The 24553-nt window shown below is 42.1% G+C and overlaps 1 protein-coding gene across 2 annotated transcripts in view; it reads left to right on the plus strand.

The window, feature by feature from the left end:
• The window catches only part of LOC148029433 (inactive glucose-6-phosphate 1-dehydrogenase 4, chloroplastic-like), a 159897-nt gene that overhangs the window by 119331 nt on the left and 16013 nt on the right, over window positions 1-24553 (plus strand). For both annotated transcript variants that reach the window (XM_087688248.1, XM_087688249.1), the window contains exon 10: window positions 14116-14351. In XM_087688248.1, the coding sequence (XP_087544374.1) occupies window positions 14116-14351 (236 nt within the window). The remainder of the gene's footprint in view (window positions 1-14115; window positions 14352-24553) is intronic.

The following is a 24553-nucleotide window of genomic DNA, read 5'->3' on the forward strand; positions in this document are numbered from 1 at the left end:
ACAAAAGCAAGGCAAGCGTAAATACAATGTACTTTCAGAAAACTGCTATGTTTCGGCACAAGTACTATCCACAAGAAGCATACATGTCAAAAGCAAGCCTCTTTGTACTTTTTGAACAAAAGTGCAAAGCTGAATAGGTCAGCAAATCCTCTTTGAAACCATGCATAAACATCCAAATACACAGAATCCACACTCTCAAGCATACATAGATGCACTCAAAGTAGTGAATTTTAAGCCCCAAAAGGTAGAGATAAAGCGTATCTGGTACCACGAAAGCAATTTGAAATGTCCTCGCCAGTCAAATCTAGAAGTCAAATATGCTGAAATTCGATACTCATCAATGCAAGAAAACCATAGGAACTAACAGCACTTGAATTGGAGTCCGTTGGAGCCCAAAAATCCCAATTTTTGCCCGCCTTAAGAGGTCACTTTGGCGCGAAATTTCGGAAGTGCTCCCAAGCTCAATTAGCAATGATAATACTTCAGAAGCTTGTCTTTAAATCATTCTTGAAGCTCGTGAAATCGGTTATCAATTTGGATGTCGTACCAAGAAGTTATAGATCTCGGAAAATGTGCTAAAAAAGAGGAGAAAAACACCCTCTTTTTTTTTTTTTACAAGGGGATGGAGGGCTCACAAGCTTGGTAAAAATGGGATTTTGTCCCACATGCAGAGTGCCACAAGGAATTTACTAAGGATAAAAGGTAAAAGGGAGATAGTCATTCGCTCAAGTAAAAGAGAGAGAGCTCTCTTCTGTGATGGAGTGTGCCTTGGCCTTGATGGTGCTATTGGCATGATTTTGGGCTGCCGCTGGGCCTTGTGGTGGGTGTCTCCAGAAAGAGGCGTTGCGCTGTTTTCTATGGTGTGTTGCAGAGATGCCTTCACGCTGCCCACTCCTGTGTGTTCTCACGACTGCCGCACGATCTCAGCTGTGTGGTCGTAACAAAAACCCCCAAATCTTTTTTTTGGAAACTCGCGTGCTCTGATACCAAATGTGAGAAAGAGAAGAAGATTTCCTATGTGTCTTACTCACCTCCCAACCAAATATACCCTCTTCCCACCTTCTAATCGGGTCTCTAGGGCCTGTTTTCATGGTGCACCCGACCGGTGTTCCCAAATAGACAAGTCCTGCCCAATTTAGCTAGAAATCTGAGGGTATCCCCCGAACTTCGGACCTTGGCACTTCTTGCCCTTGTCCGAGACACACAAATTAATGGCCGTCTTGGGCTACTTGCCCGGTCGAAGGTTATTATGTCTGACACTAAACTCTAAAAATGATAGCTAGCATTTGAGCCCTATTTCATGGAGCATTTGTTGTGACAATTGCCTTGCATAGTCCTCAAGAAATCCCACACTGTTCTTCTAAAAAGTAGAGGGATTTCTCGTAAAGAAATAGTGAAAACATCACTTTTCTTACGAGAAAGTTGTTTAGAAGATCTTAGAGGAGAAGAGTAGAACTAAACTCTCTTGTACTATAATTAACCGTTTTTATGACATTTAGATTGAAAAGAAGAATGATTGTCTTCAAACTTGTGTTTCTCCAATAAGAGAGAAATAAATCCCAAATAACCAAGATTAGCTTTCTAAATGAGTAATCAGATGCTTCTTAATAAAAATTTGAATTTGTTTAGGAACTAATCAATACTTAGGTTCTTAATAATAAGTGAGCTACTCATTGGACCAAACTTATGGTCAGAGCTTGCTTTATAATTTAAGTGAGGTACTTACTGGGTGAAACTTTTAATGTAGTAAACTCTAAGGTGTAAACTTTCAATTCATAGTGCACTTCCTTTCTTTTGGATTGTCCTTGTACCACATAGCTTGTGTTGCATGCTTTGGTGGCAAATCCTTTACTGCTATTGCAATGGTTACCGTGTGAAGAGATCCAGGTACTAGAATTTGAGTTCATTTTAATTAAATCACTAAGTCGATTTGTCATAAATTAAATCATCAAATCCTTTTCTCATTTTGGTGACAGTTAAAGAGGGTTACCAAAGGTGTGGCCTTGCGATCGGAGCTTGGACTTATAATTGTGAGGTTTTGGATTCAAGGTTTGCTGGGTGCATGACTTGGTTGGAAACCTATGATCACATCGTGTTTTTGTGAAAGTTCGAGCACTTAGACACTTCGTTGGTTCTCCCTTAAGTAGGGTCATGGAGTAGGAGTGTCCTAGTACAATCAAGCTCTATTGTTCATTGAACTTGTGAGGTACCCTATTTATGCATAGGAGCAATGCCACAATGGCTCTTGCTTGCTCTCTTGATTGATATTCGGAGGGGAGGGACCTCCCTTTGTGGGTGTTTGGGTTTGTCTCACATCTCACAAGAGAAAAGGGAATGTTAAAGAGAGAGGTGATGCTTTACTCTTGAAAAATATGGTAACACACGTGACCTTGCTCACATTCTTTGATTAACAGCACTAGCATGCACACCTTGAAGAAACAAGAGTATCCAGTTACCTAACTAAGAACGATAAAGGGTGAAATTTGATGGAGGGAAAAGATGTATGTACAATCTCATTTACAACTTTCTATTAATAATATGTATGATAGAATTGAGTTCTATATGTACATAATGATGAGGCACCACTAGGGGTGCATCAATGTGCCATAAGTGGATAAAATAGTGGGGTTTCCATGACAAAAGATGGGTGTGCCCAAGATGGATTTGAACACTATTTCAATACCCCCTATCATAAACATTCTAGAAACCAAAATTGAGGTTGAGCACCTAAATGAAGCTTGAGATGCATGTTAATGACCAAAAGTGAATGAGGAGTGAAAGAACACGAATTGTCTCTCAATGAGGAAAGTGAGGAATTCCATGAAGATGCTTTGGAAAAGGGAAGATGGAAGGAGAGAGGGTAAGCATTCTCCTCTTAAAAGGGGTAGTAGATATGTGGAGGCAATGACTTGGAAGTGAAGAATCTTTGTATTGATTTAGGGTTGTTAGTTGGAACTCTAGCTCAATCTTGTTTTGAATATAAATGTTCTTGAACCTTGAGTGGTATTGCATGGAAGAAGTAATGGTTCTCACAATCTTAGAATTATTGTAGTTAGAAAATGGCCCTCTAGAACTGTGGAAGCCCCTTATGGACTAATATTGTAGGGGCTACGTTGGCAACTCCAAGGGGACTAGGAGCAGGAGAGATCTTTGATGAGGGCATGCGGATGTGGTGCCTTCTTTCATTTAGCGCTTCAAAAGATTTGGCATCATGGCCGTCCAGATTGGTTGTTTAGTCAGCTGTTGTATTTATGATGTACTTAGTAGTCCTTCACATAACTTTTTGCACTTGTAGTTTACTTGAGGTTTTTTTCAGAGTTGTTACTAATAGAATTTTCTTTCTAAGGTAGAAAGAGGGGACTAAGTTGGTCCCATTAAGGATGTGGATGACTCCCTTAACTTGGATGTGGATGACCCCTATTAGAGGGGATGGCAGCTCCTTAAAGAAACCTAGAGTTGGATGCTCCCTCTGTGATTGGAAGGATCCCCTTTGGAGTTAGAATGTGTTGTTGTGAGGTTGGAAAATCATCAAAATAATGAATATCATATTCAAATATAATAACTAAAAATATTATTTATGTAAAGGATTGACTTATTATATATTATAAATTAAATTTTTTTAGTGTTAGTGGTAATAGCAGGGAGCTACTAGTAGGACTTGATGGTTGGAATGCATAAATTAATAACAATACAGTTGGTATAGGCCGTCTCGTGGGCTATGCATTGATGCCATTTGATCCATGATCCGAGCTCCCTAGGCATTTAAAATGTCATTGAATGTAGTTGTTGCCCCTAGTGTCCTAGGCACTAAGTGACACTAATCCTAGGCACTAAGTGACACTAGGGTTAGGGTTTATTTTAGGGTTCCCTATGACGGTTAAGACGTTAGGGTTTCATTTTATTATAAGCAGACATTTTGTGTCATTAGAACATAAGTATGGTATTATTTAGTGTGATCGGAGCATTGTACACTCTCTCACTCATTAATACATAGTCTCTCATTTGTGATTGAGTATCATTGTGCACCGGTTTATTCTTTCGCTCTCATTCATTTTAATTGTACAATTGCTCCACGCTTGGGCCAACAGTGGTATCAGATCCGCTTTTCTTCCTTGCCATCACTTGCAATCATTTGCCACCATCCATTGCCATTGCCATTAAGCCCTCGCTCGGTTGGCTGCCCCATGATGCATTGCCATTGCATTGGCTCAAGCCTTATTGGCGATTGCACATGGTGCCGCCATCTTCACCCATTCACCTTCAATCGTCGACATTGCCCTGTGTGCTAGTTACATGCTGACTACTTTTGTGTGCACCTTGCATGTTGCTCGAGATCGAACTTGCTGCCCTTGAAGGCTCGATAGTCTCCATTCTGTACTTGTGTTCCTGTAGAATCATCACCCCCCTTCAATCTAGACATTGCCGCTGCCAAGAGCTTGATGCCAATTGGCAGATAAGAGTACCACCTAACTGTTGTTTGACAATTGACTTGCAGCTTGCCGATTTTCCTACTAGTTGCTGCACATGTCGCTTTCCATGCTTGTTGTCACCGACTTGTTGACATGACCTGCTGCTGCCTTTTTCAACATGTCGCTGTTGTGTGTTCGCTGTCTTCACGCGCCTGCTGCCTGTCATGCATCGTCCCCAAGTTGTTGCTTAGATTGCCTAATAGTCCTTGCGTCAATTTTGTGACGCATCTTGGTTTCATGTTGCAGAACAAGTTCCTTGTTTTTTTTCGAAGGGTTTAGAAATCTTCAATTTAACAAAACATTATTCAATAATGTTGGCAAGTTCCTTTTTTTCTTTGAAGGCTTTTGAAATCTTTAATTTAAAAAAAAACATTATTCAATAACTTCTATTACTTCAGCCAAAGCCCCTATTCTCATGTGCTCCCCCACCTAAGAAAAATTGTGAAAAATTTGACGATTTTCAAAAAATCTCCCAATTTAGCTCCAATCTAGGGTGAGAATTTTTCGCTTTCCATCAATCACCCCAAATTTATCATGGAATTTAAGAAAATTGCTATTGGTCATCACAAATTTGGGGCTTTTCACCACATTGGTCACATTTTGCCCAAATTTCATAGAAAAGTATTGGGCTTCTCAAGAACTTGACATTCTTCATTGACATTGAGGTCCAATTCATCATTGGGTGCGACATTTAACATCTTTCAAGTGAAAATTTCACAAAAATGGTCAAATTTCTCTTCAATTTCTTGATTAAATTTGGGGCTTCTCATCATTTGAGCTTGATTTCACCCCAATTTCTTTGGAAAATTTGGGGCTTTTCCAAAATTCATCAAATTTCATCAAGATTGAGGCTCAATTCACCTTGAGATGCGGCATTGGGCATTAATTGGGTAAAAGTTTTATCCAATTTATTCAATTTCTCTTTAGTTTTTGGGTCCAATTTGGGGCTTTTGCCCAATCGCACCATTGAGACGCCTGAAATTTGGGGCTTTTTCCTCAATTCATTTTCTTGGCCCTCGATGTGCTCCAAAATCATATTATTTGGTTGCTCACCTTGTTTTTTCTTGACATTGGAGACAAATTTTATTATTTCTATCGTCTTGATCAAGTAATATTTGATTTCTGAAAATAATTATTTTTTGCATATTTTTCTCTCTTCTCAGCAAGAAAATAGCAAGAAAAAGTTATTATTCTTCATACCATTCAAGTTCATCGAGGTGGACAACCTCTCTTCTATTAGCAGCTTATTATCATTTGGGCATCTATTTTCTCTCTTTTTACTTGGAAAATATCATTTTATTGCTGTTTTTAATCATTGTTAGCAATAATAATGATTTGTTGGGCATGCTTGGCAGTGAGGACAAGGTTGACAACACCAATTGCCCAATGTGGGCATACATGATGTGACATGTTCTTGTCATGAAGAATCTATGGCATATTGCGAATGGCACCGAGCAAAGGCCGATTTCTCCAACAGTGACACCACCTCTCACCTTCACTTTGCTAGGTGGCTCTCATGATGCTAAATCATCTTCTTCTTTGATAAACCCTCCTACTCAAGTCTAAATTTGATGGGATGGTTGTGACGCCCAAGCGCATGCCCTAATTGGTTTATCTGTTTAGAGAGGTATCATTCCACACATTAGATCATGCGAGACAGCCAAGGATGCATGGCAAAAGCTTGCATCATTATATCAAGTGTACAATGAAGTGCGTGTTGCTTAGTTATGTAAGCAACTAGAAGATGTTCGCATGGAAGGAGGAGGTAACATGGATACCTATCTCCCCGGCATCAAAGATCTTATTGAACAATTATTAAATATTGATGAAGTAGTTCCATATAATCAGCTTGTTTCCATCACTCTTAATGGCTCAAAAATTTTATTACCATGGTGGAAAATCAAAGTGGATTTCGCATTCCGACCCTTCCTAGTGATAGGGGGAGTGAATTTCTTTCTAAACAATTTTCAGAGTATCTTGCATCTTGAGGTATTCATAATCAATGCAGTGTTCCTTACTCCTTGCAACAAAATGGAGTAGTGGAATGGAATAATAGGTCACTCATGGAGATGGCAAGAAACATGCTAAAGGGTAAGAATTTGCCTAATTCTTTTTGGTTCGATGACATTCTATGTGCCACTTATATCTTGAATAGGTGTCCCACAAGAGATTTAGGCACCATCTCTCCTTATGAGGCATGGACTAGCTCCAAGCCTTCTCTCTTGTATGAGGATTTCGGGAACATTGGCATATGCTCATGTGCCTTCTCAAAAAAGGCGTAAGCTGGATGATAAGGCTATCTTCTGCATATTTACTAGATATAGTGTTGAAAGTAAATGGTATGGTCTTTATAGACCCTCTACAAGAAAGGTTATTGTCAGCAGAGATGCTATCTTTGTTGGAAATGCTTCTCACCCCTTGTTGGATGGTCAAAAATAGCCTCCTATAGATGCTTTAGACATCTTTGATAGCCTATTACCGCTTTTCCATAATGGTTCCATGGCTAATCCTTCTTCTCAACCTACATTTCCACCATCTATAGATACATTACAGTAGTCTATTCAGCCTTATCTATAGCCACAACAGCATCATGATACCTTGTCTGAAGAGCAGCCCCATATTCTTGATTAGTTGGAGTATACAAGGGCTGAAGTTCAGCAGCCTAAAAGAGTCTCTCATTGGCTATGAGACACTCTTTGAGACGGAAAGCAGCCTCTTCCTTTGGCTTCCCGCACAGAAGCCTCTCCTCGTAAGGATCAAGGTACTCTTCTTGCATGTGCATTGGTGGCTATAGCATGCAATGAAGAACCTCTATGCTATACAAATGCTTTTTCAGATGATGGTTGGGTGGAAGCAATTAAAGTAGAGATTGATTCCATTCATCAGAATGACACTTGGGAGCTATGCGACTTGCCTCACAGCAAGCGTGCATTAGGTACCAAATGGGTTTATAAATTAAAAGAAATTAAGATGCTTTGTTAATAGGTATAAGGCCCACCTTGTTGCCAAGGGCTATGTCCAACAGCAAGGAATTGACCTTCTCATTACTACCATCAAGAGTATTATTGCCCTTGATGCCCACTTTCATCGGGAGGTGCATCATCTGGACATCAAGACGGCATTTCTCTATGGATACCTCCCTAAAGAGATACATATATCTTAGCCTCTAGGATTTGCAGTTAAAGGCTCTGAATAGAAAGTATGTTGTCTCAAGAAGGCTTTGTATGGTTTAAAGCAAGCTCCAAGGGCTTGGTATGCCAGCATACATTTTGATCCATTGCATCTTGGATTTTAGACTGGCCCTACCGAGGCTACTATTTGCATTCGACGTCTGGGATTTGATTTTATTATCCTTGTGCTTTATGTTGATGCCATGCTTGTCATTGGGACCAATGCTGGTCAAATTGCAACATTTTAAGGCTGATTTACAGCAAACATTTTCCATGACAGATCTTGTTCTCCTTCACTATTATTTGGGTATTCAATTTGCCATCATTGAGGGGGGCATCATTATGACACAGTCCAAGTATATTGAACAGCTTCTTCAATGCTTTCAGTTTGAGGATTGCAAGCCCGTGTCTACTTCCTTGGAGCCTGGTTTTAGATTCATTTTTGATGATGGTAGCAGATCCTTTGATACGACTTTATATCAGTAGATTGTTGGATGCTTGATTTATCTATGTCACATGAGGCCCGATCTTCAGTTTCTTTTCTCCTAGTTAAGCAAACATATGCACATCCCTTCAGTACTTCATTGGCGAAGTGAAGTGTCTTTCGGTATCTTAAAGGCACCCAGGATCTTGGTGTTCTCTACAAGGTTGATTCTTTACTCTCTTTGCATGGATATTTTGACAATGATTGGGCTAGATGCTCATATTCTCATGTCTCTCATAGTGGAAATTTATTCTTCTTGGATACATCTCTTGTTTCTTAGTTTAGTAAAGAAACAAACTATAGCTGCTACTTCCAGTTGTGAAGTTGAGTACAAAGCAACGTTCATAGCCACAATAGAGTGTGTTTGACCATGTGTAGATCTTTATGTGCAACGAATGGCTCTGACACTAATCCACATTGATGATGAGAGTGCTTTGACCATTGCTTGGAACCTAGTGTTTCATGCCCGCACAAAGCATATAGAAGTTCATTGCCACTATGTTCGTAAGCAGATGTCAGCTGGAGGAATACAGTTGTCTTACATATCCACTGAACACAACTTGGTAGATCTTTTCATGAAGGCTCTTCCTCAACGAAAGTTCCATGGTTTTTGGCAAGTCTTGAATTTGATTCCATCTGCTCCATGATTTGTCATACTATATACAACCTTGACCTTATAATTCTCTTTATTTTTTAGGATTTTGTCATTTTCCTAGATTGAATCCGCCCATTTCATGGAGGGGGTTTGTAGGCCATGTGGTGGGTGATGTGTTTGTGAAGAAGACTGTGGAGGCATCGCTAGGGTTTGAACTAAGGGAACAGAGAGTGTACGATCACGACAGAAGAAAAATGAGACAAACATAGACATAGAAAGAAAAACTCAAATTGTAACTGGCCTTCCTTCCATGGATGGGTGGTATATTCTTGGTTACAACTTAAGTACAGCAACAAACAATTAATGCAAATTTGAAAATACAAATTTATCTACTGATCTTGGACAATGCACACCCGATTGGTCCCAAAATTGATGCCCTTTTCGGTATTTCTTTAGCTTTATTGAAGAAAAAGTTGATTTACAATGGGATTCTCCCGATCCCCTTCGCAATCCAAACTCCCCTTCCTGTTCAAAGTGACCAGCAAGTCTTCAATCTGATTTGCTCCTTGATTTGGGCACTTAATTGACCTTCACCCACTTCATGGACAATGGAAATGCCCCAAATTCAATGGCTACCAAGTCCTCCACCTAAATTTAGCTGAAAATTACCTTCAGCCTTGAAAAATCCAAGTCTTGGAGCTTCCAATTTCTAGCATGCTTCACGAGGTTGTTGCTAAACCCTAATTTCTGCTGTAAATTAGGGTTTAGAGCAAATAAATTTGCAATTTCTCATCCTCCAATGGTCCAAATGCTGAGATCTTCGGAGCAAGGCTATGATATGGCTGGGAGATGAGAGAGAAAGTTGTAGAGAGAGAAAATTCAAAGTTTTGTCATGAAGAATGATTGAGAATCAGTCGAATGCAGTTGCTGCCCTGCCACAACAACTTGTAGATGCAAAGAATTGAAGAAAATCAATCATTTACTACTGCTGCCCTGTCTCAACAGCTTGTAGATGTTGTCACCTGTTGTTGATTGGTCTTCTCTTGCCCTTGGCTGTCTCAGAAGGTCCTCCAATGGCTGCAAATCAGACCAGCAACATCTCCTCCCTCTCTCTTGCAGGCTGAATACACTCAAATGCCTTTCTCCAGCCTCTAAAGACGTTTTTCAGTCTTGTATGGGTATTTTTGACAAGTGGCAGCCTTCCCAGATGGTTTTTTCAGTATTATCCATAATTAAATATTAATTTTCAGTCTTTAAATACTAAAAATTAATCTAATAATTATTTCAGTGCCCCAAAAAATAAAGTGACTAGCCAATAATTAAATTGGCTAGGCAACTTTCATTCCCTAGTGTCTGTATGCCATCTTTGACCATCAGATTGGTGTTAGGTACCGTTAAACGCTACTTCTTTACTGTCACCAATTGACACTTATGGCCAAATGAATGACCTAGGCCAACAACTGGTACCAGATACCACCAAGTACCTGTGCAGCATAACTTATAGCAACTTTTGCCTTTGACATCCCATGATTTCCTCGGATCCCGAGCTTGTAAATTTACTCTAACCCAAGTTACACCTTACATGTGCAACATTTACTTAACCATGTGATTGAAAAATAATCCACATGTTAAGTGAGTTTTCAAAAATATATGTCCTCATGACACACCCTAAACACAAAACTCAAAACACAAATATAGAAACTCAAACACAAACAGAAGAAGGGATAGAAAGAAAACAACTTTGAAGTGAATGAATGTTGTAAATGAATGTAAGAGTATACAATGTGCCCAAGGATAGAAGAGTGTGTCGGAGAGTGACGTTCACCGGAGACGGATCCCAAGTCTGTGACCACCAATTGGAGTCTAGGATGAAGAGGATGCAGCAAACACAAGTGTCAGAAGGGCCTAGAGCACCAAATGTAAGCAGGATAGGTATGAAAGAGGGTTGGCAGTTGTTGCTTGACGCGGAGGAAGCTGTTGCCTTATGCAGAAAGCTATTGGCCAACATGGAGGAGCTGTCGCTTGATGTCGAGACACCAAACGTAAGCTGAAGATGTGGTGGCTAAGGTCAGGGAGCTCCAAATGCAAGTACAGGAGCATCAGAAAACTATTGCCAATGCTAATGGAGGAGCGCTAGATGCAGAGAAAGGTGTGGCAACAGCTGCTGAGGCTGGACAGCCACGTGTATGTGGATTGATGACTGAAATCTGCACTCAAGGGGGAGAAACCTGCACAGAAAAGATTAATGCTGAATGGGGGCAGCCTGTCTATTTTAGTTAGGGTCTCACTGAACTCTCTCAAACCACTCTCCGTTTTAGGGTTTCCATGAAATTGACCTTCTTTTGGGGTTATGTAAGTGGCTAATCAGCATGGAATGTATTTCTTAGCTCAATATCCCCTCTCAGGCTGAAAACAGGGTAAGAAAGGAAGAAGGGATGTCTTTTGGTCTATACTTGTTGTGTAGGTACTCCTCAAACTCCTCCTTTGTGAGATTAATGAAATTTGGAATAGCTGGCATAGGTGTAGATATAGAGGGTGATGGTGAGGGTGAATGCGGAACGTCATCTTCCTTGTTGAGTCCATAATGCCTCCTTAGGGCCTCTAGTGATGTAGAAGCTTGATAAGTCATCATGGGGTCTCGAGAAGGTGTCTGTGACATTGTGATTTGGTTATGAGTCGTGTTGTGTGCATTGTGTAAAGACTAGCACTCCACAATATGCGTAGGATACTCTTTATAAAAGCACGAGCTCTGATACTATGTGAAGAAGACTATGAAGGCATTGCTAGGGTTTGCACTGAGGAAACACAATGTAAGACCACGACAGAAGCACAGCCAGACAAACACAGACATAGAAAGCAAACTCAAACTTGAAACACAAAACTCAAAACTCAAACATAAATAAAAGAAGGGATAGAAATAAAACAACAATGCTGTAAATGAATGTAAGAGTATACAGTGCACCCAAGGACAAAGCAATGTGTTAGAAAGTGATGTCCACCGGAGATGCATCCGAAGTCTGTGACCATCAGTCGGAGTGTAGGATGAAGAAGATGCAGCAAACACAAGTGTCAGAAGGGCCTAGAGCACCAAATGCAAGCAGGACATGTGGAAGAGGACTGGCAGTTGTCGCCTGACATGGAGGAAGCTATTGCCTAATGGAGGAAGCTATTGGTTGATGTGGAGAAGTTGTCACTTGATATGGAGACACCAAATGCAAGTTGAAGATGCAGTCGCTAAGGTTAGGCAGCTCCAAACGCAACTAGAGGAGTCTCAAAAAACTGTCGCCAATGCTGATGGAGCGCTAGATGTAGAGGAAGGTGTGGCAGCGGTCGTTGAGGCTGGACAGCCATGTGTGTGTGGATTGATGGCTGAAATCTGCACTTAAGGGTGAGAAACCTGTAGAGACGAGATTAAGGCTGAATGGGGTCAGCCTGTCTATTTATAGATGAGGATGGACCCTCCTAGATTAGGGTCTCACTGAACTCTCTTGAACTGCTTCCTGTTTTAGGGTTTTCATGACACTAAGATTGTTTTGGGGCTGTTTAAGTGGCTAATGAGTATAGAATGCATTTCTTAGCTCAATAGTGTTGATGCCCTTTGATCCATGATCTTGGCTCCCTAGGCATTTAAACTAGCTTTAAATGCAATTGTTGCCCCTAACATCCTAGGTACTAAGTGACACTAGGGTTAGGGTTTAATTTAGGGTTTCCTATGATGGTTAAGCTGTTAGGGTTTCATTTTATTGTGGCCTGGCATTATTCAGTGTGATCACCTTGAGCATTGTACTCTCTGTGTCTCTCTCTCACTCATTAATACACAGTCTCTCATTTGTGATTGAGTATTGTTGTGCATCGATTAATTCTTTCATTCTCATTCATTTTCTATTAAATTAATTGCTGTTGTGCATCCATGCTTGGGCCAATAGTTGGAAGGATTGGAAAGATACACAATTGTACTTAAATGCACTGTTGAGCAAAAAGGAAAGAATACACCATAGACTCAGAACCAGAATGCATTACTCAGAACTTCCATACAAGATATGGATACAGAATCAGTTGAGGATGTGATGTCCTTCTGTAGAACAAGAAGATAGACTGATAGTCATCCTTTCAAGAAGGTTGCAAGAGAGGAAGTGCAGGCATTTAAGATAATATGGCATATGAGAGATTGTGTGGAGAAGATTTTGGGTAGGAAGCATGTATGAATAAGGAGTAGACAGATGACCTCAAGTGATGGACTGGGAGCTGGCAACTTGAGAAAGCACTGGGTGGGGGCAGCAGCCTGTACATTCTTCTGTATTGTGGTTTCGATTCAGAGCAAGCCTTCCAAACTGTAGCCTCTATACACTTTGCATTGTGATTTTTAATATACGAAGTCCTTCAACCATAGCAAGTCATTGTTACATAATGCATCTAGAGGATTACTTTTTTGTTATGTCCACTTGTAGGTCTTTGTAGTTCTTCTATGTGGCATACCACTGTATTTCTCCTCTTCAGACCTATTCACATTTACATTCAACTAAAAGGGAAACTGATCACACACCCAACATTCAGGGCTGTTGTCAAAATTTCAATTCTTACGTCTTTATGCAACACAGTGTCAGCTTAGATTATGGTCTACATGCTAAATTCTAATATCTAACGGATCCCAAGATGGATCAAGTTTCAACCTCACATTTTTACATCATTTTCCATATTAGTGAGCACTGAAATGTTAATTTTCCTTCTTTTGTTCCACATCAATGAGTGCTATAAATGCTTGAGCTAAATGCAGTTTTATTTGTAATTTTTTTGGTTCAGTAAATATAGATGCTAATCTTTACAATCTCCGTTCAAAAACTGCATTCTTGCTACTAAAAAGGCCATCATCAGTTAGGATTTGGTGCATCAGCTCAATGCATTTTTTCTTTTCCATTGTAGATGTGTTGGGCTAAATTAAGTGTTGACATCTTCCTTTAGATGCTTGTTTGAACTTTACCTGATGTAAGACCGTGATCAGTTTCTGAAAGCTGTTTTTATCAAAACAACTTTCAATGAGATTCATTTAGCAAAAATAGGATTAACTGACTAGAAAGCATGAATGCATGTTTCACCAGTTCTCTTTTTTTTTTTCCTGGGGGAGGCCCGGGGGGGCGGGGGGGGGGGGGTTTCGGGTCCTGCTTATTGTGAGATGTTTCATACCTCTTATATCCCACAGATTTGATTTCCGACAATTGTAGGATCACAAATATAAATGCACATCAAGAGCACAAGAAGGCATTGCCATATGGTGTAAGCATGTTGTTTTTGAAACAAAGCTTAGGCTAAGGGAGAATTATGCCTTGGCACGAAAATCCTTAGTTATGTAATTTTGGTTGATGGAAGTGCTATCGTTTTCTGACAGTCTCCATGTAACAGGTTAAAGTTCTCAGGTCAATGCGGCAGCCCACATTTCAAGATGTTGTTCTTGGGCAGTACAAATCAAGCATTGCTAAGGATGGGAAATGTAGAGTTGCTGGATATTTAGATGAACCTAATGTCTCTCCTGAGAGTATAACTCCAACGTTTGTAGCTTCAGTTTTCTATATTGATAATGCACGCTGGGATGGTGTCCCTTTCCTAATAAAGGCAGGGATGGGCATGATCAAACACAGGTTTGTTACTTTTTTCCTCAAACCATGGCAACATGAGATCAGAATTTCAAACAGTATTGCATGTCATATTCAATAATACGAAAGAAATTAGCCATGTGTGCATGTGGGCATGTGTGTGTTTGTGTGCTATATGTATCTTAGAAATCCAAAATGAAAGAAAAGAAGATATATTAACATCCCCTACAGGTTGGAATATGAAACAAATGAGTTACGATAAGTCCATGTCTTGAGCATCTTGAGAATGAAGTGAGATTACCTATTGCATGGTTTGAGGATGGACACACAACTAGGGATCTAGATGAGTGTTTGCATGAGGTCGGCACTTTTTTTGGGAAGGATACAGAGAGGAGGAAAGATGTGCTGGAGAGGGAGCACCTAGAGCCTCCTTGGCTGCCCTTCATAGGTAGGAGGAAAGAGGACTTGGATTAGATGTATGGGTGAGATGTTACACACAGCAAGGACAGAGATTGAGGCCATGGAGGAGGCTAGAGAAGGGTATGGATATCATGTGAGAGCTTCTTGTGGACTCAGGTAGGAGATGGAGTCACCATGGATTTCTTCCTACGATAAGCCATAGACACTCTAGGAAAGGGGTGAGATGCTTGAGGAAGTTTGATGGACACACTGCACCGACACCTGAAGAGGTGAGACATCTTGCCATTGACTACCATCTCCTTGCTAGGTTCTACAGCCATGCCCCTAGGAGATACTTTGCACACCATAGGAGCCCCTGCAGCCTCAGTGGGTGGGGAGCAAGTGTCTTGGCAAGGATGGCCTACTAAAAGACCTTTCAGGCCTAGTACCTAGTAGGATATTATTAGTAGGGGACTGATGTGTCTATCTAAGGATTTTTTTTAATCTCATTCCCAAGGAGAGTGGAGATTGCTGAGTGGAGACCTATCCCTTTGTTGGAGCTTGCTTATATTACTTTAGTGAAACTCTCTCCATTGATCTTAGATGTCATTTATACAAGTGATGGAGGAGAAGCCAAGCTGCAAAAACGCAGGTCCCAACAGCCCCTTTGATAGACGAGTGATGAAATCACTAACGCTCTGTGATGTAAAGTGTTGCTAGAGGCTAGGATGCTGACACCAAGCTAGAGATGATGATGCCAGGCAAGGAGATCTCCACACCAAAAAACGTAGGTGAAGGTGAAGCCTGATGGAAAGGGTCCTAATGCCAAGCAGATGATGGTGATGCCAAGTGGAAGATGCTCCAAACGTAAGGCTTAATGATGGAATAGGGTGCTTGAAGTAGAAGAGGAAGGGTAAAGGCAGCCACAAGCCACGAATTGCAATGTCCTCTTGAAGGGGTGTGAGGACAGTGGAAGGGGTTGATGAGAGAAGAGAACGGTGTTTGATGACAGAGGAAGAGGGGTGAAGAATGGTTGAAGAGTGATAGGAGTGATAGAAGTGAATGAAGTGACTGCTTATTTATAGGCACAAGTTGTCTAGGGGAGTGCAAAGTGGTGCGCCCATTGAAATAGTGGCCAAAATGTGGACACAAGCCCTTTTTGGGGCTGTCACTGCGAAACCCTAAATAAAGTGTGTAAATTGAAGAAGTGGTTTCTCAACACCTCCTCTTAGGCCCAAAAATGAATGAAGAAAGAGGAGCGAAGAGAGATATGAAGATGTAGAGGATCTCGGAGATCCAAGATTTCCACCTAAAAGGTAACTAGTAGTAAGGAACATCAGATGGGATGAAGTGGAGAACCTGACTCCACCTCGAGAGAGAAGCCACTAGCTCCGTAACTCCATGTTGGAAGGAATTCAAAGGCCTTGTCACCAAGTCATGGTTGAGCCTCAAAGGCCCCGATCTAGGCGGTCTCTCAAGATCTTGGGTATCAATAGGAGAAATGATTGCTCAAGGACAGCCAACCTAAAAGAGTAAATGAAGGGTGACAAACTTCAGGATGAGTAGGTGCCCCCTTAGAGGGTGGAGATGTAGGGGCCCCCTCCGAAGTCAAAGAAGTAGAAGCCCCCTCTAAGGGAAAAGAGAGTACATCCCCTTGTGAAGCCCCCTCTATGAGAGAGAGAATATACTTGGGCCCAAAAGGGAGAGGTGGCACAAAAGGGAGAGGTGGCACAATGAGTGCCTCAGGATAGACGCATATACTTGGGCAGGGTAGGGAGCAAAGATCCATGTCGGCAAGCATCGGTGGAGGTTTTTGTGATACCTAAAGAGAGGAGCATCCAATGATCTATTCATTTGCTTGTGGAGAAGTCATAGCATTGGAGTGTCAACCTAGAAAAGGGAGGGTGGGTCAGAGAGAAAGAGAAAGGTACTCCCATCTCCTGGGGATGCAGTGGAAATGAAGGGGAAAATTACTAGATGATGCCGAACCCACAACCCGTCTGTGCCTTCTATGATGAACGGGGTCTTTAGCTCTATGAGCTCTTGTACTCTGATACCATGTCAAAAATAACAAGTATGCTCTGATACCATGTCAAAATAAGGGACGGTGCGGAGAGACAGTAGGGTTTGTGGAAAGTAACACAGAGTGTGTATGACAAATACTGAGAGAGACGAGAAACTCAAAAACACAAGAAGAACACGGTGATGATGCATTGCATCATGCTATGAGAAGAAAAGCTGATACAGTGGAGCTGAAGCTTAAAAGATAATTGCATTGTCCTGTCTGAATCAAGCGGCAATACCTATGGGAATTTGCATAGTAAAGGGAGTGAAACACATTCCTCAAGCAGTGGGCTATTGAAGTAATCAATGGAAGGTGAAGGACAAATGTCGAGGGAGTGGACTGCAGTTCTTTGATGTCATTGGAGATGTGGAAGATTATCACCAGTTGTTAAGGGAGTGAACCGCAGTCTTGTGATACCGGGGAGTGACATGAGCAGCAAAATGCAAATCCCGAAATGTTTGAGCCGTCAAACGTAGGGAGAGCAGCCTAGATGTTGATGCTAGGTGAATAATGATGACACCTAATGATGGAGGTTGAGCGAGATTGCAAAAACGTAGGTCCCAGTAGTCTCTGTGATAGACGGGTAATGCCAAGTGATGGAGGAGGAGCCATGCTGCAAAAACGTAGGTGCTAGCAGCCCCTGTCATAGGTGAGTGATGCTAGGTGATGGAGAAGTTAGGTTGTAAAAATGTAGGTCCCAATAGCCCTTGTGATAGATGAGTAATGAAATCATTGACGCTCAGTGATGTAGATTGTTGCCAGAGGCTAGGATGTTGATGCCAAGCTAGAGATGATGACGCCAACCAAGGAGAAGATCTCCACAGTTAAAAACGCAGGTGAAGGTGGAACCTAATGGAAAAGGGTGCTGATGCCAAGCAAATGATGGTGATGCCATGTGGAAGATGCTTGAAATGCAAGGCCTAATGATGGAATAGGGCACTTGAAGCAGAAGAGGAAGGGTGAAGGCAGCTATGAGCCATGAACCGCAATGAAGGGGTGTGAGGGTAGTGGAAGGGGTTGATGAGAGAAGAGAAGGGTGTCTAATGATGCAGGAAGAGGGGTGAAGAATCACTCAAGAGTGGTTAGGAGTGGTAGAAGTGAAGGAAATGACGACCTATTCATAGGCATAAGTTGTCTAGGGGGGCACACCACTTTGTGGGTGCCCACTAAAAAAGTGGCCAAAATGCGGACACCAGCCTTTTTTGGGGCTGTCAGTGTGAAACCCTAAATAAAGTGTGTAAAATGAAGAAGTGGTTTCTCAACAAGTTTGTGCATCTAGAGTAGCCCCACCACCCACACTTTTAGGAGTGCAAGCATGGTTCCAAGAGATCCACGAGATACCTGTATGCAAAATGCTCTTTTTCCATATCATAAAACGAATGTGTCTAGTAAGAACCCTCAAGGTGGGGGCAGTCCAAGGCAAGAGTAGCAAAAACCAAGTGAGCATGGGGAGCACGATGGACTGCACCACGTTAAGGTGGACGTGGAAAGGCCAAGCGAGTGCAATTTGTAGTAGAGAAACTTGGCCTCCAATTTCTAAGAAATCCATTGCGACAGCTTGGGCTGAACATCAATGCCTAGTAAGTAAACTAGATATCGTGTGACATTTCTAGGAGGGATCACCATACCTTGCCATTGTTAAGACTGCAAATTGATGAGAGAGGATGTCGTTGCATTGGTATGAAGATTAGAGGCTTGTCCAGAAGCTTCCATACAACCAATGCCTTGTGGAGGTTCTCTTGTTCTACTTTCAGAATCATGAACGTGTCATCTGCTAATGCTTGACTTAAAAAATGTTCCCCAAAGAGAAGAGAGAGATCAGCTAGTTGTCTAGTGTCTACTAGATGAGAGAGCGTGAAGAGAACCGGATGGGTTACCGGGGCAAAGAACAAGGGGCTCAAAGAGCAACCTTGTCTAGCTGAGTGTGCAAAAGTGAATGGCTCAACGACTCCACCATTCATCATGACCGGTAAAGATACATGCGTGTTGACTGTGTGTATTAGATGGGACACATAGGGACCAAAACCCACAACACCCACAACATGCATGAGCTCTACCACAAAGGACCAATTCAAATAACCAAAAGCCTTTTCGAGATTCAATTGAACCAACACAACTTCCTACTTAGAGTTCTTTGCATAGTCAATGGCCAATTGAGCATTCCATACGCTGTGTAAAATATTCTAGCCCTTGATAAATCCATACTAATCAGGGTGCACAAGGCCGAGGAGTTGCTTGTGGAGACAATTAACCATGACTTTAGAAAAGATTTTATAAATAGATTCCATCAAAGGAATTGGCCACCAATGCTTCAACATCGAGGGCGATGACACTTTCAGAATAAGGTTAATTACTCCCACCTTCCATGAGACAAGCATAATTCGAGTCTCCCAAACTTGTTGGCATATGGCTCTCGAGGGGTTCACTAGGCTAGTAGCATAGGCAAAGCTCATTAGTTAAGCTATCCCGTCTTAGACTTTTGTCCTTTGGCAAATGCAGTAAAACATCCATGGCCTCTCCCTTGGAGATATCTCTTTCCAAATCATGAATATCTAATGATGCCTAATCCCTAACTAGGGTATAGAAAGTTGAGCGAACCTGGGTGGTCTACTAAGTAGAAGGAGATGAAAAACCAAGAAGGTGAAGGAATTTTTTTTTGCACATATGCAGAATGGAGTGTGGATCCGTAGCCATTGAACACTGTGCATGTTAATGATGCACCATATTCTCTCAAGTAGGAGAGGCATGCAAGCCTCAAAAAAACTTATGTGATTGATATGAGGCATCTTCTAAAATCTCAATCAAGCTTTGCAACTTGGCTTGTTGGGATGATCTCAAATAAAATTGCTGAATGAGATTTGTCAGCCTTGTGGCCAATGGTAGCAAGAAGGGATCATTTGGAGAATCAATTGGCAAGGAGTGGACCAATGCCGGCATTGGTTCAACTATGTGTTCATGTTGCCTACAAAGAGAAGCATGCTGAACACCATAATGCTGGGTAACCCTTTGCACTTATGGAGTAATTGCTCAAAGGAGTCATTGCCCCCAAAGTGGAAATCAATCAAAAATTTGTGATGAGCAAGCTCCCAGCCAGTCCCATAGATCTCATTAGAGGAAGAGTCATTTGGTGCATAGAGGCGTACCAGCCATAATACCTCCCCTTTGAATAGAATTTCAACAACTAGAAAGTGGCCCTTGATGTCATTCTTGGCAAGGACTGACCGAAATTCAGCATTCACAACAATAAGCACACCTAAATATTGTCAAGTTGAGCCCCTTGCATAGAACAAACAGAACCCATGGCAATCCATGATTTTATGGGCTTCACCATGACTTTTGTGCTTAAGAGCACATAACACATCCCATTGATTATCATGTAGAATGCGCCAAATATCATGTTGCTTGCCATGTGAATAAATTCTAGGCACATTCCAAGTAGTGAGCCTTATATGCCATGACAAAAGATTTTAGTGTCGAGGCTGATTTTGCCTTGATCGCACTCTTGCAACTAAAATATCAAGAGTGCTCTTGTCCAAAAAGTAAGCTAATATTGCAAATGAGTCCCTATGCTCCACTTTGTAGGTGAAGGGATCATTTTCTTGTTTTGGAGCAGCCCTTGGGTATTGACGATCCCAAGGGGTGATCATTTTACCATGGGATCAAAAGCAAGCCATGCTAGAGGGTTTTGCGAATGGTTAGCAGAGGCCTTTGGGACAGAAGATGTTTGAGAGCCCACCATTAACAATAGATACAAACATGTGAATTGCTAGGCAGTTGCTTTTGAGCTTCCATCAGACCTTTATCTCTTATCTCACAGACATCACCCGAATCGTGGTTAGGGGTATCCAAAGGCTGCATAGGTTGTTTCCCTTTATCTGCACCGGTGCCTCATTTTCTTGAGGGGCATCATTGACTAGTGAAGCCAGACCCCCATCCATAGCAGTGGTCTCCTTTGGACATTTAGCCATGAAATGTCCTGATTTCCCATAAGAAAAATAATGCCCTACAGAGGTTTCCCACTTCAAATGATAGCGCAACAAAGGCATTCCACAATAGTTCAAGCACAACTAGTTGGGCCTTTTGCACAAGGTATCCCACAACATGCACGTGGTTGCAGTTGGTAGCCTGCAAGCTAGGGGTTACCAAGACCGTGCCTTGGTAATTTTCATGTTCATATAAATGGTTAGTTAAACTGCTTCGATCTACAATTTTCATGTGCTGTTTCACACGACTGTAAATGCAGTTATTTTCCATTGCCCTATGTTTGACTATGGCTCTCACATGGTCACCTATGTGTTTAAAAAAATTGAAATACTTGAATTTGGGATTGGTAGTCAGTAGAAAGTGATAAGGATATCTCTATGCATACACATACGCATGCATATAGGCTATGCATACACACAAGTGTGCCTATGTATACGATATGCATACGTGTGCACACTCTAGTGTTGGGTACATATATACCTATAGATGTATGTGTGTGTGGCCTATACATATGCCACAGGACATCATTCAACTTCAACCCATACGGGGCATTCCTATTGAAGCAACCACTTGAAGTCCGCCAATGGTCTCCAAGCCAATATATGCACTAGGCGTCTATCAAAGAATAGTGGAACTTTGTGGAGTTTAACCATTGGTGGATATAGGAGAGCACCGGAATCTTGTTGACAAAAAAATAAGAATGACCCTTCATAGAAGGCTGAAAAAGAATGTAGTGCAATCTTGGTATCCATGGTAGCATTCAAAGTATCCTCTTTTCTTGGTCTGGAAAGGATTCCTGGTTGCGTTGAGCATATCCACCCAAGAATGTACCGTAAAATTCCAAGAGATGTTCCTAGTCCAAGTCTTGGGTCTCCTTAACAGCTGAGGTTACTTGTGCATATGAACGAGCATAATGCTTGGATCGAGGGGGTGCTTGAGAATCTGCCATTACATCATCAGGGGTGTACTCACTACATTCCATCACTACATCAGAGACATGTTTATTGCGTTTAACAGGGGGTTTCTCATTAGGACCGGGATGAACTTCAGAACAGGGGGCAACTGTCTCCATACAAGGAACCATTTCTTCACGCTCTTCATCATCCAAATTAGACCCAAGGCATCCACCACATGGTCTATGAAGGCTGTGTTCATTCTGGCATGGTGCGATGCCTAGGTATCTAGCTGCCCCTAAATCTGCTCTCTGAAGTTGATTGCAATCTGTCTTGAAAGTGGCTGTGCTTGAACTTGCACCCTGAAATCGGTAGAGACCTGCCCTGAAAGTACGTCTGATATCAGATCGTGTGAGTTGCCTAGAATCAGGTTGTGACTACTCCTAAAAGGTTAGCCTTCAATCTGCTAGTAGAGGTGACGTGTGCTTGGGTTTTGATCCTGACCTGCTCGGAGCACTTTGCCTCTCTCTCTCTCTCTCTCTCTCTCTCCTGCAAAAGATAATTGTATTACTTCCAAAAAAAAGTACAAGATTACAAGATACAAGATGGCTCTAGACCATCATGCATAAAATCAGAGACATCACAGTGAAGGTACAAAGGAAGTAGTGTGACTAAAGGGGGGCAGAAGAAACTGCAGTGTGCCAAGAAAGCAAATCCTGTCTAAGGAGAATATTTGTTAACTCCATTAAGTCTAGTTGCCGATGGAAAAACCCTTTCAATCGGGCTTTACAGCTTTGCAACTTGACGAAGCATCAAAGATGAATGTATTCCTCGTGGTCCATATATGCCAACAACCCGAGAAGCACGAGAAAGGAAAGAGCACTTTCATATCCACCTACAGGGGGTCCAAAAACTTGGGATGTCCAAAGATCCAGTCTTTTGGAAGCATCTGTAGGCCAATCACTTCTAACCAAATAGCCAATACTAGTGACCAAACCTTCCTCATGACCAGGTGAGCAAGGAACTGATGGCAGGAGGCTTCAGCTGGTGTTTGACAAGAAAAGAAAACAGCAACCATTGAAAATTCTTTACTTGAAGAGTGAGAGGCAAGGCAAAGCACACCAATCAACATTTGCCAAATGAAAACCTTGGATCTGAAAGAATGGTGTTCCACAAATTGTGGTAGCCTCGAGGGACATGTAAGTAGTGTCGGGCCGAACTGAAGGACATAACAGCCCCACTAACAGGTAGAAGAGCACCAGCAATAGTAACAAGTCCTAGGCATGCTATCCCATTCAACATTGGCCTTTATTCCTCTTTGCCTTGCCAGGAGAGCAGCTTTGAAACTGCCAGCACTTTCGCTCTCGGGGAGTTAGTCGCCTCTCGTTCTGGAGGTGGGTGTCAAGAAGATTTAGCAAGCACCAATCTCCAAGAGTGGACCAAATGATTCAACAGCATAGAAGACTTCAGATGGATAGGCTGTTCCGTATTAAGCACATGCCACCATGAGGCAGAAATCCTGGTGTTCCCACACTCTGCGCGCGCGCGCGCGTGTGTGTGTGTGGCTTTGCAGAAACAGGGCAACACGATGTATATCAAAGGCACGGGACTGCAGTCCCCAGATATGTGCGATCTCAGGGGTCTAATGAATCACAGGATGGATGGCGCCAGGCAGGCAGATAGCTGCCTCTCTCTTTGTCTCGCACTGTCAGAACTTCACTGCAGGGCCAGTGTGCAGTCAGAAAGGCAGGTTGAGCACACAGTTGCAAAGGCAGGGCAAGTGTGCAGTTTTGGGTTCACTTCAGGGCAGCGCTGCTGCAGGTCGGTCGAAAACAGGTAACGGTTAGTCATGATGGCAGGGCAGTAATGAGGTTAGGAGGGCAGGGTAGTCATGGAGGCTCAATCTTCCCCTCAAAAAACACACACACACACACACACACACACACACACACACACACACACACAAAAACACAAAAGGTCTATGTGACCTCAGGGGTCTGATGAATCACAGGATGGATGGCTGTTACAATATAGGCATGGGAATTCACCTTAAGCAAGGGTATATGAGCTCTGATGGATGTAAATGGCCTTAAGGGGCAGGGGAAACCCTAACCCTAGCTAGGCAAAGGCTATATAAACAGCCTATGTAAACAAGATTTTGTTCTTGTACTTTGAGCTCCTATCTCCCTCTTGTGCACACTTTTCTTGCTGCAACTCTGGTTTTTTACATGGTATCAGAGCCTCCTCTGAGCCTTTCAGCTTCCTCAAATTTCAGCCAGCCTAAGTGCACAAGAAAATCTTCATTTCTCTCATCTTGGACCTTCAAACTCCATAGCCAGCTTGACCCCTTGACTTTGGAGGACCTGGGGAAGCCAAAGGAGAGCATTTCAGCTCTTGGGTTCAACTGAGAACTTCTTCCCTGACACAAGGCGACCAGTCGTGGCACATCAAAGGGCAACGTTGGGCAGTGTGGAAGACAACATTGAGCAAATCGTCAAATTGGCACAGATCTGCAGACGTCGTCTTCCAGAGAGCAGGGCAGCTTGTAGATGCAGCAATCCCTCCAACAACCATAGGGCTTACAAAGCCCCCCCAGTGAGCTATCTCCCTCTAAGAGGGTTTATTGAAATTCTTCCTGTATTGGCTGAAATAAACCAAACCCTAATTGTTAGTTTCCTAGCAGCCATAGCCAAGAAGCTTCAAGCTTTTTCATCCTTCAAAATATTCAATGTTTGAGCACTAACAGTGATTCTAATCATTGATTAATCCTCTCCAAAGTTAGTTGAAGGTCTGAAAGCTCTATTTCAATGCTCTTATACTCGGTGGATCCCTTTAATTCAGCAAACACTTCACATCTTACATCTCAAGTGGCATAAAACTTGAGATGAGTGCTTGTAAGCACTAAT

The sequence above is a fragment of the Lygodium microphyllum genome, chromosome 11 (genome assembly GCF_053477565.2).
Source record: "Lygodium microphyllum isolate KBCC chromosome 11, Lygodium_microphyllum_v1.1.10, whole genome shotgun sequence".
In the NCBI taxonomy this organism is placed as follows: Eukaryota; Viridiplantae; Streptophyta; class Polypodiopsida; order Schizaeales; family Lygodiaceae; genus Lygodium; species Lygodium microphyllum.